The following is a 19,008-nucleotide window of genomic DNA, read 5'->3' on the forward strand; positions in this document are numbered from 1 at the left end:
TTGCATGCACTGTGGTTAGAAAATCTGCTTTTAAGTTTTCATTAGCTAAGTATCAGTAGAAGCTATAAATACATGTAAACTCAGATCAAAATCTACCCTAGTGGGTCTGAGCTTAGCAGATCTGGACTAAGGTGCTAAGTATTGTTACTCTTTTCCTTTTGGATTATTCAGGGTGAGCTCAATTAAATTTATATAAATCTTTTCTTTTCCAGTACTAGAACAATGGCACAGTAAAAATATTCTGTTGATCTCTATGTTCTTTTTTATACTAGGAAGCAATAGGCAATCTTTTTTCTCCCCAGCTTTAGGGGACTCTTAAGTAGGTCACAGTAAACTTTTCCTAAAAGAACACTTTGGTGCAATACCTATTGGGGTTTCCTCCTGTACAATTCATGAGTACATGGAACTCACGAAGAGATACACCAAAGACAGAAAAACATAAGTACTAAATCTCATTATCAGAGATCATCACAGGTCTGTTTTCTATCCCTTAGGTGTTAAAAGGTCTGTTGTTTACTCTTACCTTGAAAAGTATTCATATTTATGTCAGTCTGATGTCCCAAGATAACCGTATGCTTCTTGTGACCTGCAGCTACTCATAATTAAGGCCAAAACTTTATACCTCAGAGGTGTTTCAAAGCTCCGTACATGATAACATTCCTTAGTCCTCTAATTAGTGCTTTCTTTCATAACCTGACTTCTGTGTACACCTTTGACTCACATGTTTCATTATGAAGTTGACAATAATAGAAAACTATGGGATTGTAGACCTAACCCCACCACCCCCACTTTTACTTGGAAATCACTCCTTCCTTCATACATGGAGCACACAGAAGCTGCCAGGTTTTAAACCTCTTGGCTATGGTGGATATTTTTCAGCAGGCAGTCATTTATTCAAGGTAGGCATCAGAGATTTTTTAGTTTGGTGCAAGAAAATGTGTGAGTTAGCCTTTGTGTGGCCGTTGCAGCAATAAAAAGTGAACTTAAAACAGTCAGTGGAGGAGTTCAGTGGTTCAGTCATGGCTCAGTGGTTAACAAAACCGACTAGGAACCATGAGGTTGCGGGTTCCATCCCTGGCCTTGCTCAGTGGGTTAAGGATCTGGCACTGCCATGAACTGTGGTGTAGGTCGCAGATGAGGCTCGGATCCTGCATTGCTGTGGCTGTGGTGTAGGCCAGCAGCTACAGCTCTGATTGGATCGCTAGCCTGGGAACCTCCATATGTTGCCGGTGCGGGCCTAAAAAGAAAAAAAAAAGTCAGTGACTTTGTTTGCTGTCCCACAGAGGACATGGTATCAGTGAGATAAAATGAGAAAATGAAGCTGATCCACAAACATCAGAGGAGACAAAGACAGAGTTTCTTGGCACTCAAGTTCCCAGTTCCAGATATGCCTAGATCCAACTTCATCCTTACCATTCCTACATTCCTATGATGTGGTTTCTAACTTCTGCTGATTGCTGATTTTGCTCACCACTGTACTTCTAAAACTGAACACAGAGCCTAACTAAAAGAATATGCCAGGTTTAACAGATAAATAGATAGGCCTACATTTGTGTCTATATTTATGTCTATATACATCTGCTGAATGGATGTTGAATTGCATAAAGTGCCTTGTAAGTCCAAAAAATTCCCCTTTTAAACTAAGCTGGACTTCTGCCACATTTAACAGAGTTTTGACCTCCACAATAACCTAAAACAACTACTATATATATATTACTTTTATTTTTCTAAATGGGGAAAAAACAATGCGGCTATCAGGGTGGTGGAGAAAAAATGGGGCATTACATGCCAATGTGAAGTGAAGAATTTTGAATCTGATCCACTGGCTCTGCCCCTCCCTCGATACTTCAGTTACAAAGGCCATGTTAGGAATTTTACTTAGTGCCCTGAGACAAGAAAGCAGAGATCCCTCCTCCCAGAAGCTAGTAATTTATGGAACTTGGGGTAACGATGGAAGTGCATCAACCCCTTAAAACATGGTTTATTATCATGTGCATTTAGATCAAATCATGCACCTCTAAGTCAATATGATGCAAGCCAGGCTTCCTAAACCAATTTTTTTTTTTTTGGCAAAAAAAAGGTTATAATAATGAAATTTATGTTTCGAAGAGATTTTGTATGTCATTGTTCAGTGAGAGAAGGTGAGGATGAGAGTAAGTAGAGTGGAAAAAGGCCCCTCTCCAGTAACCCAAGTTATTGCACAGCTTGGTAAACCATAGGTCCGTACATACTTCCCAGGTAGGAGATCACTTTTCTTTTGCAGCATTTTGCGCTGTTTTCCTAACGTGGCTATTTGCCCCGTGCCACCGCCTGATTTCAGGGCCCCAACCCACCTTAATTTTCCCCATGCCCATAATCCCCTGACTCAGAGCTCTTAGACTCCTATGCTCCCCTCCTCCTTCTAACATCTAAATACCTAGAGCGTATAATCGAATCATACTTTGAGTTATGTAGTGTAGGAAACTCCTTTTTCAATGTATATGTGTTCCATTTTGCCTGCCTCTGTCCTAGCTTCTTTTCCCTCCAGCTGAGAGAGCCTCACCTCTCAGTGGCACTGTTCCTTCAGCCACTGTCACGGGGCACCTTGACCTCTCCCCACAGCTGAATAGGACCTTTCCCCTCAGTAAATCTCTTTGACAGTTTGCTCAGACTCATTTATGACACTGAGAATATGTTCTCTCCAGGTATTTTTACTTATGCAGATGTCATATACCCTGGTTAGAATCAGCTTCTTTTTTATTTTTTATTTTTTTGTCTTTTCTAGGGCCACACCCGTGGCATATGGAGGTTCCCAGGCTAGGGGTCTAATCGGAGCTGTAGCCACCAGCCTACACCAGAGCCACAGCAACACAGGATCCGAGCCGCAGCTGCGACCTACACCACAGCTCGCGGCAATGCCCAATCCTTAACCCACTGAGCGAGGCCAGGGATCGAACCCGAAACCTCATGGTTTTTATTCAGATTCGTTAACCACTGCACCACAATGGGAACTCCAAGAATCAGCTTCTTAAGGATGGGAACTATGCCTTTACCCATATGGGTATCTATTACAGGGCCCAACCTGGCACTCCACAGAAGCAATAAATGTTTAATGTTCAATAAATGTTTTTGAATTTAATGTTGGTCATTTATTTATATTGACGCATCTATATATTCAATTGAAGTGAAAAAATTATTCTTTAGAACTGGATTTGAACTTAGAAGAACATCTTCCAAAATACTTTCATTATTACATATATGAGAGAAACAGAACTCAATGGAAAGACCTCAGTAGAGAAAAAGCATTTTAAAAGTCATCTGAAATTAAAATAACTTTTGGTCAGCAAGTTAAAAAAAAAAAAAGAAAATACTCCAAACAACAGTCTCACCTGAAAAGGGATTCATTCAGACTTTCAAGCTTTTTTCCTTTCCAAAAGACAGGGTCATTATTCTCTTCTTTAACTAAAAAAAAAAAAAAGGTGGTTACTAATTACATGATTTGATTAAGTTTATGAAGATATAGATACATGAACTGATTTTATGGCTCCATAAATCTTCACAAAACCTCGCAAAAAACTTGCAAATTTGAAATTATAAGGTGGACAACATGGGGGCAAAAGGAGCTTTGGCTCAGATATTAAAACATGAGCTCAAATTCAAGCTCTTATAAAATGTAAACTTTACTAGTTACTTTACTACTCTAGCTCAATATCATTAATTTGTAAAGATGAGGACGATTCTGTGAATGAAAATAGGGTAATGTGTATAAAAATGATTCACGTGGAGTTCCAGTCATGGCTCAGTGGAAACGAATCTGACTAGTATTCATGAGGACGCAGGTTCGATCCCTGGCCTCACTCAGTGGGTTAAGGATCCAACATTGCCATGAGCTGTGGTGTAGGTCGAACTCATGGCTCAGATCCCAAGTTGCTGTGGCTGTGGTGTAGGCCAGCAGCTGCGGCTCCCATTTGACCCCTAGCCTGGGAACCTCCATATGCCATGGGTGCAGCCCTGAGAAGACAAAAAAAAGCAAAGACTCATGTGATGCCTGGCAGAGCAGGTATACAATAAACATCAGCTTAATTTAAAGAACCAATCATAATTTACATCAAGAAAACATTCAGGAGTTCCCGTAGTGGCACAGTGGTTAACGAATCCGACTAGGAACCATGAGGTTTCGGGTTTGATCCCTGGCCTTGCTCAGTAGGTTAAGGATCCGGCGTTGCCGTGAGCTGTGATGTAGGTTGCAGATGCGGCTCGGATCCCGCGTTGCTGCGGCTCTGGCTTAGGCTCCAATTCGACCCCTAGCCTAGGAACCTCCATATGCCGCGGGAGCAGCCCAAGAAATGGCAAAAAGACAAAAAAAAAAAAAGGAAACATTCATATCCTCTCCATTATGCGAGTGCCCATTTTGTTTATTTGGGGATAAATAATAATAGTATCTGATAATTATTCTGAACAAGAACCAAGCTTACTTTCCCATAAGTTGCTTCAAGATGTCCATATTAGCTTACACATTCTAACCTCCAGTGGAAACTGAGTGCTCCCTGTCTAACCATCCCCCCATCCCCATCCCTTCTGTATGGATGGGGAGGATCATTACTCATAGAGCCAGGAGTGCACAAGCCATCCACAGAGCAAGGGAGGGAACGAGGGAAAAAACCCTTGCTCCCACAGAGAATCCCCTTTGAGGATTTCCCTGCCTCTCCTAATAACTTCTTCATGTGGTTTGCTAGCTTCCCTTTCTACTCCGCTCCCTTTTTTCATCAGTTTACTTTTCTTTTGAGGTAAAACTTACAGAAAATGAAATGCTGGAATTCCCAGTGTGGCACAGTGGTTTGAAGATCAGGCTTGTCTCAGTCACAGTGCGGGTTCGATCCCTGGCCCAGCACAGCAGGTTAAGTATCCAGCGTTGCTGCAGCTGTAGCATAGATCACAACTGTGACTCACATTCAGTCCCTGGCCTGGGAACATCCATATGTCGAAGGTGTGGCCAAAAAATAAAAAATAAATAAAATAAAATGGACAAAAAAAATGAAATGCAAAATCTTAAATGTACTAGCTCTGCATGCACTTGTTTTTCGTTTTTTGGTTTTTGGTTTTTTTTTTTTTTTTTTTTTGTCTCTTTGTCTTTTTGCCATTTCTTGGGCCGCTCCCACAGGATATGGAGGTTCTCAGGCTAGGGGTCGAATCAGAGCTGTAGCCTCGGGCCTAAGCCAGAGCCACTGCAATGCGGGATCCGAGCCACGTCTGCAACCTACACCACAGCTCACGGCAATGCCGGATCCTTAAAGCACTGAGCAAGGACAGGGATAGAACCACAACCTCATGGTTCCTGGTCAGATTTGTTAACCACTGCGCCACGACGGGAACTCCTGCATACACTTTTGAACTGCTCTGTGCAACTCTTCTCTCTCATTCCTGTGGGTCTGAGAGGAGCTGGAGGCACCTCCACACTTGGGAGAAAGAACCTTCTCACTTCAGAGGGCCCAAGGCAATGCAGTGGGGTCTGTAGAAGATGCGTGTGGGGCCTTATGACTCATTCTGTTCTAAGGAAAGAAGTTAACACAGCCCCCTTGAAGTCCAGCATAGCTCATCAGAATTGGAGACCATGGAGTTCCCATCCTGGCTCAGTGGTCACAAACCCGACTAGTATCCATGAGGACTTGGATCCAATCCCTGGCCTGACTCAGTGGGTTAAAGATCCGGCGTTGCCGTGCGCTGTGGTGTAGGTCACAGATGTGGCTCGGATCCTATGTTGCTGTGGCTGTGGTGCAGGCTGGCAGATGCAGCTCCAATTCAACCCCTAGTCTGGGAACTTCCATATGCCACAGGCACAACCCTAAAAAGAAAAAAACAAAACAAAACAAAAGAAAAAAAGAATTGAATACCATCAGGGGATTTGAGGCAAAAGACCTGATAAAAATATTCTTCTGTAACCTGCAGCTGCAGGAAGTGACTGCTGGAGCGGCCAGGGTGGAGTGGTCATCTGCCATCTGCCGGCCCAGCACTTTCCTTCTTGAACTATCCTCTTCTTATAATTAACCACCAGTGCCTCCATCTTAAGAGGAAAAAAAAAAAAAAGACTGCTCCTTCCATGAAACTAATGATGCTTAAACTTCACTGCCCCTCACTTGCATGTACTCCTTCCAGAGTCTTGAGAGGCCCTACCACTGTGTTCACATGGTCAAATGTCTTCATGAAATGTGCAAGGGGAAGACATTTTAACCACAATCATTTGAGACCACAGGCTCCTCCTTCTGTCTCATTTCTCCTCTTGGAAGTGGCCAGAGGTACTTTATATTTGTGATTTCTCCTGCCCTGGTTTCTTCCAAGTGCTGCAATCAGTGTACCTGGTATTACAATTCTTTTTTCTTTTTTTTTTTTTTTTTGTCTTTTTGCCTTTTTTAGGACCGCTCCCATGACATATGGAGATTCCCAGACTAGGGGTCTAATCGGAGCTGTAGCCACCAGCCTAAGACAGAGCCACAGCAACTCGGGATCCGAACCGCGTCTGTGACCTACACCGCAGCTCACAGCAACACCAGATCTTTAACCCACTGAGCAAGGCCAGGGATAGAACCCGAAACCTCGTGGTTCCTAGTCGGATTCATTAACCACTGAGCCATGACGGGAACTCCACAATTCTTTTTTCTTAAAGAGGGTTCTGCAAACAGTATGTTTCAGTCCTCTCAAAACCCAGATCCACCCCTGCCCTGGCCAGAACTGACTGATTGGGGGAGGGGGGGCTTCTGATCCGAGTTGGGCCAAGCAATGTCTCCCCCTAGACTTGAGACATTTGGACCTGAGAGACAGAACGAGGAGTCTTTGAGCTGACTGGACCCTAGAGGAAGCCAGATCCCCCACGGGCTGTTCAGGCCCTGGAAGAGGCCCCTGCATTTCTAGTCTTCCATTCTTTGGCTTTCCTCTTCCCCTTCTGATTCCCTAACAGACTCCAAAATCCTTCTGATAAATTCTCTTTGGCATAATGGCAGAATCGGGGGTTTTTTTTGGTACTTGCAAGCTAATGACCTTTACTAACAGACGCTTATAACATAGGCCTTGCACAAATGTGGGTACTAAATGTATACAAATAATACCTTTGGTTTTTGCTGGAGTTAAATAAAACAGATTGACACTTATGGCCCAGAGGTCAGACAAGTTCGAGCCTAGCTCTTGCTTCAGGACCACATATTACAGAATGTCTGGGACGTGAGCCACAGGAGGCCTATATACACAGCAGTACCTAACCTAGGAAAGAGGAGGCTTGGAGGAGAACTGGAAACACAGCACAGCACTGCTGACATGCTGGAAAGGGGGAAGAGACCACCAGGGCTTCTTCATTAGCCTGCTGGCATTACCTACATGATCAGCCTGTACTTAGATTCAAGTCATCTCTTAAACCTGATTTCATCCAAGTTCACCAACCAAACCTGAACTTTCTGCTTTAGTGTGTGAGTTTACCAAAAGGTTGTAGCAAAACAACTTTAGCATCAGTGTTCCTGACTCTCTTTATGTTAGTTTTACATTTTATTATTTATTTATTTATTTATTTATTTATTTATTTATTTATTGTCTTTTTAGAGCCACACCTTTGGCATATGGAGGTTCCCAGGCTAGGGGTCAAATCAGAGCTATAGCTGCCGGCCTGCACCACAGCCACAGCAACGCCAGATCTGAGCCGCATCTATGACCTACACTGCAGCTCAGGGCAACGCCAGATCCTCAAACCACTGATCGAGGCCAGGAATCGAACCTGCAACCTCATGGTTCCTAGTCGGATTCATATCTGCTGCACCACGATGGGAACGCCTAGCTTTACATTTTAATTTGTAACAGTGGGGTGGTGAAACTTAGGATCATCTGTTATCCACTGAAGAAATGAAGTATGGCTTAAGCTCTGTCCCAGCACTTGTGGGATATCTGGTCTCCTGAATGCCAACTACCAGAACCTGGCAGGGGTAGGGCAGTAATGACAAAAGAGCCTGAATGCAGATAGGCGATAACAGAGCCATCTGCCCCTGTGTTCTCTAGCAGGCATGCAGCCGTCTTCGCTTTTCTTCAGTGGTTTGGATAGGAAGTCCTTCAGCCATTCAGCACAGTGTGTATCTGATAGTATGTTCAGTGGTGCTGGTCAGGTAAAGAACACTTTTAGAAGTGATGCTCCAAAGAGAATGCACCTATTATCTCAACTGCAAGAGGTTTAATTATATTTGTCAAATCCTATTCCTGTGGGGAAGATAGGCAAGCTTATGTAAAAGTTAGCCATTAAACCTGAGAGACTCCTCAGTGCCTTGTTATTTTAGCTTTACCCCCATATCATTGGTTTTAGCTTTTTTTGGCCACACCTGTGACGTGTGGAAGTTCCCAGGCCAGGATTGAACCCACGCCACAGCAGCGACCTGAGCCATAGCAGTGACAATGCCATATCCTTAACCCACTGAGCTACAGGGGAACTTCCTCCACATTATTGATTTTAGAAAGCATCTAGGTTTTAGGGAGCTCCGTTGTGGTGCAGTGGAAATGAATCTGACTGGTATCCATAAGGATGCAGGTTCAATCCCTGGCCTTGTTCAGTGGGTGAGGGATCCGGTGTCGCCGTGAGCTATGATTCAACCCCTAGCTTAAGAACTTCCAAATGCCACGGGTGTGGCCCTAAAAAGAAAAAAAAAAATCTAGGGTTTTAGGTTTAGAATAAAAATTATGAAATTAAAATTAAATTAAATTAAAATCCAGTTAGTAGCACTAGTCGCATTTCAAGTACTCAATGACCACAGGTAGCTGATGGCGACTATTTAGACATAATTAGACTAGAGATAGTCTTTTCTTCCATCACTGCAGAAAGTTCTATTAGATAGCGCTATTCTAGAATGTACCTGAAACCAAGGGGCTAATAACCCAGTTCCTTCTAGAGCTTTTGCTGCTACTACAGTTCACCACTGTTACTCTGCTCCCACCAACACTGTTCATTTACTAACCATTCCCTTCATCTAAACATAAAAAGAACAATTCAGAGGACACAGATCAGGAGTTCCTGTCATGGCTCAGCGGTTTACAAATCCGACTGATATCCATGAGGACACGGGGTTCTATAAATGGCCTCGCTCAGTGGGTTACGGATCTGGTGTTGCCGTGAGCTGAGGTGCAGGTCACAGACACGGCTCAGATCCTGAGTTACTTTGGCTATGGTATAGGCCGGCAGCTGTAGCTCCAATTCGACCTCTAGCCTGGGAACCTCCAAATGCCTCCTGTGTGGTGCTAGGGAAAAAAAGGGGGGGGGCATATATCAAAGTGCTAACTGTGGCCCATATGAGAGCACATGTGTGCTTATGAAAAAGAGAAAAGCCTCTTTTTCTCTGTCTCTCTAAAAAAGTTGGGCCTAATTAGAAATCCTGCCTTAAAGTGCAATGATTAAACTAAATATCTTTATTACAACTGATGTGCAATTTCAAGCTTCCTTTGTTAAGATGACCTAGTTGATTGGAGTGTGAGCACCTTTGGCACATGACACAAATATTCCCTCGGCTTTCACCCAAGAGATTCAGAGTCGGTTCTAATAATTACCTTTATTTAAATACTCCGTAATTAACGTGAGTGGCTTCTCCAGGCATGACATCATCATTATTAAAATGAAGGACTCTAGTAATGACTATTGTCAAAGTGAGGCTCAGACAGGTTTGAGCCTGTCTCTTGCTTCAGATTATATATCACAGAATGTCCAGGAGATGAACCACGGGGTCCTGTGCCCACAGGGAACAAGCAGCTTAGAGGTGAACAGGAATCAGAGCATATCACTGTCGGCTGGCTGGAAAAGGGTGATGTGTTTTATCCTCTAATGTGTGCTATGTATGACTCCTTCTGACAGTGCTAGTTTTGTGTTTTCAAATATCCCTGCACCAAACTGTCTGATGGTACCTCTGGAGATGCAAGTAAAGAAGAGCTGGGGAAAGATGTAATTCTATGAATAGCCATAGGCATGAACACAAGCTTAATTTTTTTTTTAAACCCTTCACTGCTTCTGCCATCATTTGCAAAGTTTCTAGGAATTTAAATTTCATAAAACTTCCACCTATAATTGGCTTCTTTAATGTATGTTTTCATCTTCTTATACACTGTTGGGGAAGAAAAGAGCCAAGAATAATTATGCTTGTGGACAGGGATAAATATGCATTTAAGGCAACCAACACCAGTTAGATGTCCTAATTAGTGTGACAAGAGACCTGGTGAGCAACTAGGGATTTAATAAGTTTGCTAATTAGTACAGCTTCTACAAACAGTTGCCATGCTGTCACATGTCAGGGTGGAAAGGTGCTTATCCACAACAGGGTACAAACACTGGACAGTTTTCTCACACTCTGTAGATAATTCAACACTCCAAGAAGGTTAAGTTTGACTTGGAGTGAAGTCTAGTGAAGAGTGAATGGGGAGGTATGGGCTGGTCTAGCTATACTGGCTAGCTGCCAGGAGTGGAAGGGCCTATCTAGGAGCCACCCAGAACCTCATTCTTCTCTTCTCCTTCCATGCTAAGCATGCCATCTTAACAGCTGCCTCCTTTCCTGCTCTGTGCCCAGCTCTGGCCGCATCATTTCGCAATATACAGCAACCCTGGGAAGCTAGTAACAGAGACAAGGACACTGAGGCTCACAAAAGTTGAGTGACTTGCAGTCACTCAGCTGGGAAAGGTAAAAGCCAGAATTCAGATCTGTGCTTAGGAGTTCCCTGGTGGCTCAGTGGGTTAAGGATCTGGCATTGTCACTGCTGCAGCTCGAGTCGCTTAAGTGGCACAGGTTTGATCCCTAGCCCTGGAACTTCTGCATGCTGTGGGCACAACCAAAACAAAAACAATAATAACAACTCATCTGGATTTAGCTGAGTCCAAAGTCCATGTTCTTTTTTTTTTTTTTTGCTATTTCTTGGGCCACTCCTGCGGCATATGGAGGTTCCCGGGCTAGAGGTCGAATTGGAGCTGTAGCCACCAGCCTACGCCAGAGCCACAGCAATGCGGGATCCGAGCCGCATCTGCAACCTACACCACAGCGCACGGCAACGCCAGATCGTTAACCCACTGAGCAAGGACAGGGACCGAACCCACAACCTCATGGTTCCTAGTCGGATTCGTTAACCACTGCGCCACGACGGGAACTCCCCATGTTCTTTTTCTCTGCTTTTCACTAACCCCCAATTATATATAGGGATGGATATCTTAAAGGGCTCCTTTATATATATATACATTTCATATAAATATATATACTATATATATATATTAAGAACATGAAAATAGTGTAATGCTCAGCTATATATTCTATTTTTATCCATTTATCCTTGGATTTTTCTTTTTTTTTTTTTTTTTTTTTTGGTCCTTTCAGGGCCGCACCCTCGGCATATGGAAGTTCCCAGGCTAGGGGTCACAACGGAGCTGCAGCTGCTGGCCTATGCTACAGCCACAGAAACACGGGATCTGAGCATGTCTGAGACCTACACCAGAGCTCACGGCAATGCCAGATCCCCAACCCACTGAGCAAGGGCAGGGATCGAACTCACAACCTCATGGATACTAGTCGTATTTGTTTCCACTGCACCACAATGGGAACTCCTATCCTCGTATTTTTTAAATCTCCACAAGAAACATTTAGGTAGGGCCCAAAATGTGAAGCATAAAAGCAGGACAGCTTTGGTTGAGCTGGGTGACTCCTAGGCCTCCCCTCCTCTCTAGATCATCAAGAGCTCCTTGGGCACAATAGAAATATCACATGCTGAGCTCCCTAAAAACAAAATCGAAAACTGATTTTTCATCTTTTTAATCTAGGCGTGAGTCATATTCTTGGGAACAGATTCCCAACCAATATTTTTCAATGAAGAGTGAATGCTGTTAATAACCATAATAAACCACAGTTATCAATGCAGCACATTGTGGTTGCCTTGCTGGTGGGAGGCCCAAGGCTCACAGATATGAACCTCAGGAGTTTTTCTAAAGCCAGGTTCACAATCTTTCTGGTTACTTGCTGCACTTCTTCACCAGGTTTTTCATTAAAATCTCTGGTTGTTAATAAGGTTATTAAAATCAAGAACTGACCAAATTGAATCCAGACTCTAACTCATTCTTTTTTAAAAATCAGTATTTAGTGGCGTTCCCATCGTGGCACAGTGGTTAACGAATCCGACTAGGAACCATGAGGTTGCAGGTTTGATCCCTGGCCTCACTCAGTGGGTTAAGGATCTGGCGTTGCCGTGAGCTGTGGTGTAGGTCGCAGGCGCATTTCGGATCCCGAGTTGCTGTGGCTCTGGCGTAGGCCAGTGGCTGCAGCTCCGATTAGAGCACTAGCCTGGGAATCTCATATGCCGTGAGAGTGGCCCTAGAAAAAGCAAAAAGACAAAAAAAAAAAAAAAAGACAAAAAAAAAAATCAATGTTTAGTGAACATACTATCTCCTTTTATTTCCCCTCCTTCCCTTTCTTCCTTCCTATTCTTTTTTTTTTTTTTTCTTTCTTTTTTTTTTCCTTTCCTTCCTCTCTATTTACCCTTTCTCTATGACAAACTATGCCTGGGCATTATCCTTCTGATAATGGGTGGTCAGCGCATCCTCAGTGTAAAGAACACGATGTTCTCAACATCACTAACGATCAGGGCAATGCAAGTCAAAACTTCATACCTGTTATTATGACTATTATCAAAAGGTCCAGGAGTTCTCACCGTGTTGCAGTGAGTTAAGGATCTGGCATTGCCGCAGCTATGGCGTAGGTTGCAGTGGCAGCTCAGATTCGATCCCTAGCCCAGGAACTTCCATCTATTGCAGGCACAGTCAAAAAAATAAATAAGTTCCGGAGACCAAAATGTGTGGTATTGTGACTGTAGTTAATAACACTGTACTATGTACTTGAATTCGGCAAGGAGAGTAGAATGCAAGTGTTCTCAAAAGAAGCAAACAAAGGCATTCCCGTCATGGCCCAGTGGTTAACGAATCCGACTGGGAATCATGAGGTTTCAGGTTCGATCCCTGGCCTTGCTCAGTGGGTTAAGGATCCGGTGTTGCTGTGAGCTGTGGTGTAGGTTGCAGACGCGGCTCAGATCCCGCGTTGCTGTGGCTCTGGTGTAGGCCAGTGGCTACTGCTCCAATTAGACCCCAAGCCTGGGAACCTCCATATGCTGCGGGAGTGGCTCAAGAAAAGACAAAAAGACAAAAAAAAAAGCAAACAAAAAAGGAATTGCGTGGTGACAGATATCTTAATTAGCCTGACTGAGATGATTATTTCATAATGTATATGTATATCGAAATATTTCTGGAGTTACCTGGTGACCTAGTGGTAACCTGGCTCCAGTTACTACTGTGGCTCTGGTTCAGTCCCTGGTCCAGGAACTTCTGCAGGCCACAGGTGCAGCCAAAACAAAAACCAAAACAAAACTTCACTTAAATACATGGATTTTTAATCTGTCAATCATACGTCAATAAAGCTAGAAAAGAAAAAAAGAACATTAAATTTATTGTCTCATATAGAAACGTATCTTTTGTGTTACTTTAAGAAATATATTACATACCTTTTTTGTTGTTAGCATTGGTATGATGAAATGGAAATAAGAATTTCCTGACACCTTTTGATTTTTCACACTCATTTTTCAAAAGAGTCGAATAATAGATGATACGAATGTGTTGATTGGTTTCTCTATTTGGTGGAGTCAAAAATTCTGGGTAATCATCAATCTGAAAAACAAAAATTAGTTGAGCTGATTGAAGACAAATACAACTGCTTATTTATTCTAGGACAATAAATACCTAAAGATTACAGCAAGTTTAAACTGCATTTTTTCTTTTTCTTTTTCTTTTTTCCTGGCCACATCCACAGCATGTGGAAGTTCCCAGGCCAGGGATGGAACCCGTCCCACAGTAGCGACCCAAGCCACAGTAGTGACAACACTGGATTCTTGCTTAGCCACCAGGGAACTCCTTTCTTATTTTTTTTTTTTTCCCTAGGAAATCCTTCCTCTTCATGTTATTAGGTTTCCCAATTCCTCCTTTATTTGTTTTAGTCCTTACTAAACATGTTCTCAGCAACAAAATCCAAGAAATTGTTTACCCTATAGGATTGCTAAATCAATAGTAACTGTTTTTATTTAAAATATATCCCTCAGAGTTCCCGTCGTGGCTCAGTGGTTAACAAATCCGACTAAGAACCATGAGGTTGCGGGTTCAATCCCTGCATTACTCAGTGGGTAGAGAATCCGGCTTTGCCGTGAGCTGTGGTGTAGGTCAAAGGCGCGGCTCCGATCCCGCATTGCTGTGGCTGTGGTGTAGGCTGGCAGCTACAGCCCTGATTAGACCCCTAGCCGGGAAACTCCATATGCCGCAAAAAGCCAAAAAAAAAAGACAAAAGTAAATAAATAAAATATATCCCTCACCACTTCCAGCTTAAAATTTTCAAAAAGAAATTTTTAAGGTCTTAAAATGTGTAATTAGATTTAAACAAGGATTTTTCTCTGCAGAACACAGTATTCATTTGTAGACAACATTCTACAAAGATTCTGTGAATACAAACATCCAGTTTTGAACTGTTGGAAGTTTCCTGTTCCTAAATAGCTTTTCCTTATCTCCTAAGTACTTGTTTTCTATTCTTGACTAAAAAGGGAAAGGTCAGTGGCACAGTGGTTAACGAATCCGACTAGGAACCATGAGGTTGCAGGTTTGATCCCTGGCCTTGCTCAGTGGGTTAAGGATCCGGCGTTGCCATGAGCTGTGGTGTGGGTCGCAGACGCGGCTCGGATCCCGCGTTGCTGTGGCTCTGGCGTAGGCCGGCAGCTACAGGTCTGATTGGACCCCTAGCCTGGGAACCTCCACATGCCGCGGGAGCAGCCCTAGAAAAGGCAAAAAGACAAAAAATAAATAGATAGATAAATACATAAATAAATGAGTAAATAAGGAAAGGTCTCAATAAATACTTAGGACTTTTAGATCCTTCCTTTAACAACTACTTCCCTTTTTATGACAGGTAGGCAGTAATAGCATCTGATTGAAAAGTTAAGAGTAGGAGTTACTGTTGTGGCTCAGCAGTAACGAACCAGACTAGTATGCATGACGATTTGTGTTTGATCCCTGGCTTCACTCGGTGGGTAAAGGATCCGGTGTTTCCGTGAGCTGCGGTATAGGTCGCAGACGTGACTCAGATCTGGCATTGCTGTGGCTGTAGCTTAGGCCGGCAGCTGCATCTCGGATTCAACCCCTAGCCTGGGAACTTCCATATATTGCAGGTGCAGCCCTAAAAAGAAAAAACAAAAAAAGAACGAAAAGAAGAAAAAGAAAAGCCAGAGAATCACTTGACACATACTAAAAGTATTAATTCAAGCATCTGGAGGGATTGCTTTGTAGAATTTTGCAAGCAGTTAGAATTAGGATAAAAATGTTTCTTGTGATCATTAAGTTCTATCATTCCCTTTTCACAATTATAAAAAGGAAACTAATAATTAAAATTTTAAAATCTGGGAGTTCCCGTCGTGGCACAGTGGTTAACGAATCCGACTAGGAACCATGAGGTTGCGGGTTCGGTCCCTGCCCTTGCTCAGTGGGTTAACGATCCGGCGTTGCCGTGAGCTGTGGTGTAGGTTGCAGACACGGCTCGGATCCCGCGTTGCTGTGGCTCTGGCGTAGGTCAGTGGCTACAGCTCCGATTCGACCCCTAGCCTGGGAACCTCCATATGCCGCGGGAGCGGCCCAAGAAATAGCAACAACAACAACAACAAAAAAGACAAAAGACAAAAAAAAAAAAAAAAAATTTTAAATCTAATTCGCAGTAACCAAGGATAGGAAGGTGGATTAATGAAAAGCTCTTGGGATCTTCCCAAAATAAATTTTTAAAATTATTTTCAAATATATAGAGTAATTCAAACCAGGCTAATGAAGAAAAATCTAGCGGAGGGCTTCAGAGGATGTGCTTAGTTAATATAAAGTTTTATAGTTTGTAAAGGAGTTCTGCACAAGAGATTTTTCAGAAATGCCTTTTAAATTATTTGAAACCTGCAACGATATGTTTATAAAGTTAGAATGTTACACATATAGCTAAGTTTTCTGTTTTGTGGAACTGTATTCTGAATATTTTTCTCTTGCTTTCGTCAAGAAAAATTATGAAAGGCTTTGAAATAGGCAAAAAGGATTATCTGGGTGTTCATCTTTTATTGTCTTTGAGCTGTTTTAAAACTGTAAGTTGCAAGATCAGCTCCTATTCAACCACAGGCCTGGGAACTTCTGTATGCCACAGGTGCAGCCCTAAAAAGCAATAAAAATAAAAATAAACCAATTGTAAGTTGTAAAAAACTGATAATAATGCAAATAATTCTTCTTCATGCTAATACAGATTGTGTGTGTCTAGTGAAATAGAACTGACTATTGCCCTTTGATAAAGAGAACAGCTATTGGATATCTGGTCATAGACAACTCTCAAGACTACACCAATGGACTGAGTCAGGATTGCGAAGATGCTAGGTCAAGAAAGAGATGGCTTCATGAGACTCCTAACCCAATCTCTAACAGAACAAGAATTAACCTTTTAGGATGAAATGAAACTGATGAGGGGGATTTTATTTTTGTTATTTGTTTGGAATATTACTAATGTTTTTTTAATGTTCTATTTTCTGGATATGTAAGGAAGCTCTTTCTCTTTCTTTTTAATCAGTATATAACCCATAACAATTTAGTAGATTCTGCTTTTGGAAACTGAAAATGTTTATCTGATTTTCACTGACTCCCCCCAGAATTCAGAAACTCTTACTAGATTCAATAAGCATCTTCCTTCCTTTTCACCAGGATGTAACCAACAGACACACTGGTTGTACAAACAAGGCCTTATGTGAAGTATAATATTTAAGAAGATGCTCGTTTAACCAGGTATGGCAGGCCATTTTAAGGAACAAGGGTTGGCTATACTTAGGGAGCCAATGCTGACAAAGACTTCCTAGGAAAACTGGCCTGAAACCTAAAAGACAGGGTCCCAGACTTACAGGTATGAGGAAGGTCACTCCCTGGCAGGCTAGAAAACTCAAGAAATTTTCAGCACCTTGAGAAGACCCTCCAGAAGAAATTTCAGGAACTCAAAAATCACTCAAAAATAGGTAATACAGGAGAAACCTGGTGGCATTTTTTTAAGCTTGATTCCCTAGATTTGAGAAAGCAAATTTGGGTTTTAAAAATCTAACCTTCATTTGTTATGAAAACTTACAATTTACAGGAGTGGCAGAGCTTCCATGCCTACCTGCTTGCATCTCTCACAAGCATCCTATCTTAATAAATTTATTTCTTGCCTATCAAAAAAAACACACAATTTACAGCAGCAATAGTTGTTCGCTATTCTAGATTTGTAATTTTTTTTTTCTTTTTAGGGCCACACCTACAGCATATGGAGGTTCCCAGGCTAGGGGTCCAATTGGAGTTGTAGCCACTGGCCTACACCAGAGCCACAGCAACGTGGGATCCAAGCCGCATCTGCGACCTACACCACAGGTCACCACAACACTGGATCCTTAACTCACTGAGCGAGGCCAGGGATCCAACCCAAAACCTCATGGTTCCTAGTCAGATTCCTTTCTTCTGTGCCACAATGGGACCTCCAAGAATTTTTGTTTTTAATGGCCACACTCATGACATGTGGAAGTTCCAGGCCAGAGGTTGAATCTGAGCCAGCACTGCAACCTATGCCACAGCTGTGGCAATGCCAGATCATTTAACCCACTGCGCCAGGCCAGGGATTTGAATCTGCACTTCAAAACTGGCCCAAGCATCCACTACAGTTGGATACTTTTTTTTTTAGAGCCGTACCACGGCATATGGAAGTTCCCAAGCTAGGGGTGTAATCGGACTGTAGCTGCCAGCTACAGCCACAGCAACGCCAGATCTGAGCCACATCTGCAACCTCCATCACAGCTCACAGCAATGCCGGATCCTTAACCCACTGAACGGGGCCAGGGATCAAAGCTGCGTCCTCATGGATACTAGTCAGATTCATTTCCACTGAGCCATGATGGAAACTCTTACAGCTGGATTCTTAACCCACTGCACCACAGTGGGAACTCCTCTATCAACTTTTGTCCTTCTCATTTCTTCCTTTGATTTAGAAATGCCTCCTACACCCTAAAACCAGATAAAAATTCACCTATATTTTAAATTTCCCTTATGGCTTTCTCTTTTACTGTTAGCTATCTCATCCTTCTGGAGTCTCTAGGGGGGATGTTCCTTAAGACCTTGCTGTAACTATGATTCCAAGTGTATTTAGTATTAATCAGATGGAAATTATGCTTTAAGTAGAAACTGAGTTCAAATAAATACGTAAATATTTCTGAGCCAAATTACTTATTAGTAATTTGGGGGAGAGGCAAAGTATTTATAATAATTCAAATAATTACATAGCTTGTGGAACACATCACATATTTTAAATAATAATACTTGCAGCACATCTGTGAGGTAGTCATTATCTTATTTTGCAACAAACACTAAGATTTAAAGAGTTCAGTTTACAAATAGTAACTAAACGGTAGAACTAGAATTACAAACAAGGCGGTCTGTCTCTAAAGCCAATTTTATAAAAACAGCTAAGGTTTAAGGGCCTCGCTACTTAAACCTTAAAGCACCTACTATGGATCCAAGGTAGGGATTTTGTCAGGGAGAGAAAGAATTTCTTCTAAAAACAAGGCAAGAATCCAAAGTGTAATTAAGCCTCTGGATTCATTATTGTGTCAGAGATTCAGTCAAATTATGCTAATTCCTTCATTTGGGCAGAAATAGAGTCAGCCCCTTTTTGTGGTTACTGTAGTCATCGAATTTGGTTGAATCTGTCATTGTAGAACGTAACATCGTCCTTAAATACACTAGGGTGGCATTTATGCTAAGCAGTCATGTAATTTTTTTTTTCTGTATTCAAAGGCATGGAAAAATGTCCATGATATGCCTTAAACTATAAATAACAAATTACAAAACAGTTAAGTAGGGTATGTTTCCTTGTGTGTGTTAATTCATAGAACAGTATGGAATGCTGCACACCAAATTTTCTTGAGGCG

At 42.3% G+C, this 19,008-nt stretch overlaps 2 protein-coding genes across 10 annotated transcripts in view; one reads left to right on the plus strand and one right to left on the minus strand.

Annotated features, from left to right (window-relative positions):
- Positions 1–19,008, plus strand: part of XPOT (exportin for tRNA) — a 196,424-nt gene that overhangs the window by 98,824 nt on the left and 78,592 nt on the right. The window lies entirely within an intron of this gene.
- C5H12orf56 (chromosome 5 C12orf56 homolog) overlaps positions 1–19,008 on the minus strand; it is a 105,953-nt gene that overhangs the window by 65,732 nt on the left and 21,213 nt on the right. For all 4 annotated transcript variants that reach the window (XR_014803504.1, XR_014803505.1, XR_014803503.1 and 1 more), the window contains exons 2-3: positions 13,513–13,675; positions 3,369–3,441 (exon numbers count right to left, since the gene is read on the minus strand). Coding sequence is in view for 1 of the 4 variants with exons in the window: in XM_013997692.3 (XP_013853146.2) it covers positions 3,369–3,441; positions 13,513–13,675 (236 nt within the window). In the remaining 3 variants the exon portion in view is untranslated. The remainder of the gene's footprint in view (positions 1–3,368; positions 3,442–13,512; positions 13,676–19,008) is intronic.

Source organism: Sus scrofa, chromosome 5 (assembly GCF_054392235.1).
Source record: "Sus scrofa isolate SSC_HxYL_T2T_F1_AM1 chromosome 5, Sscrofa_HxYL_maternal_Yorkshire_Landrace_v2.0, whole genome shotgun sequence".
Classification (NCBI taxonomy): Eukaryota; Metazoa; Chordata; class Mammalia; order Artiodactyla; family Suidae; genus Sus; species Sus scrofa.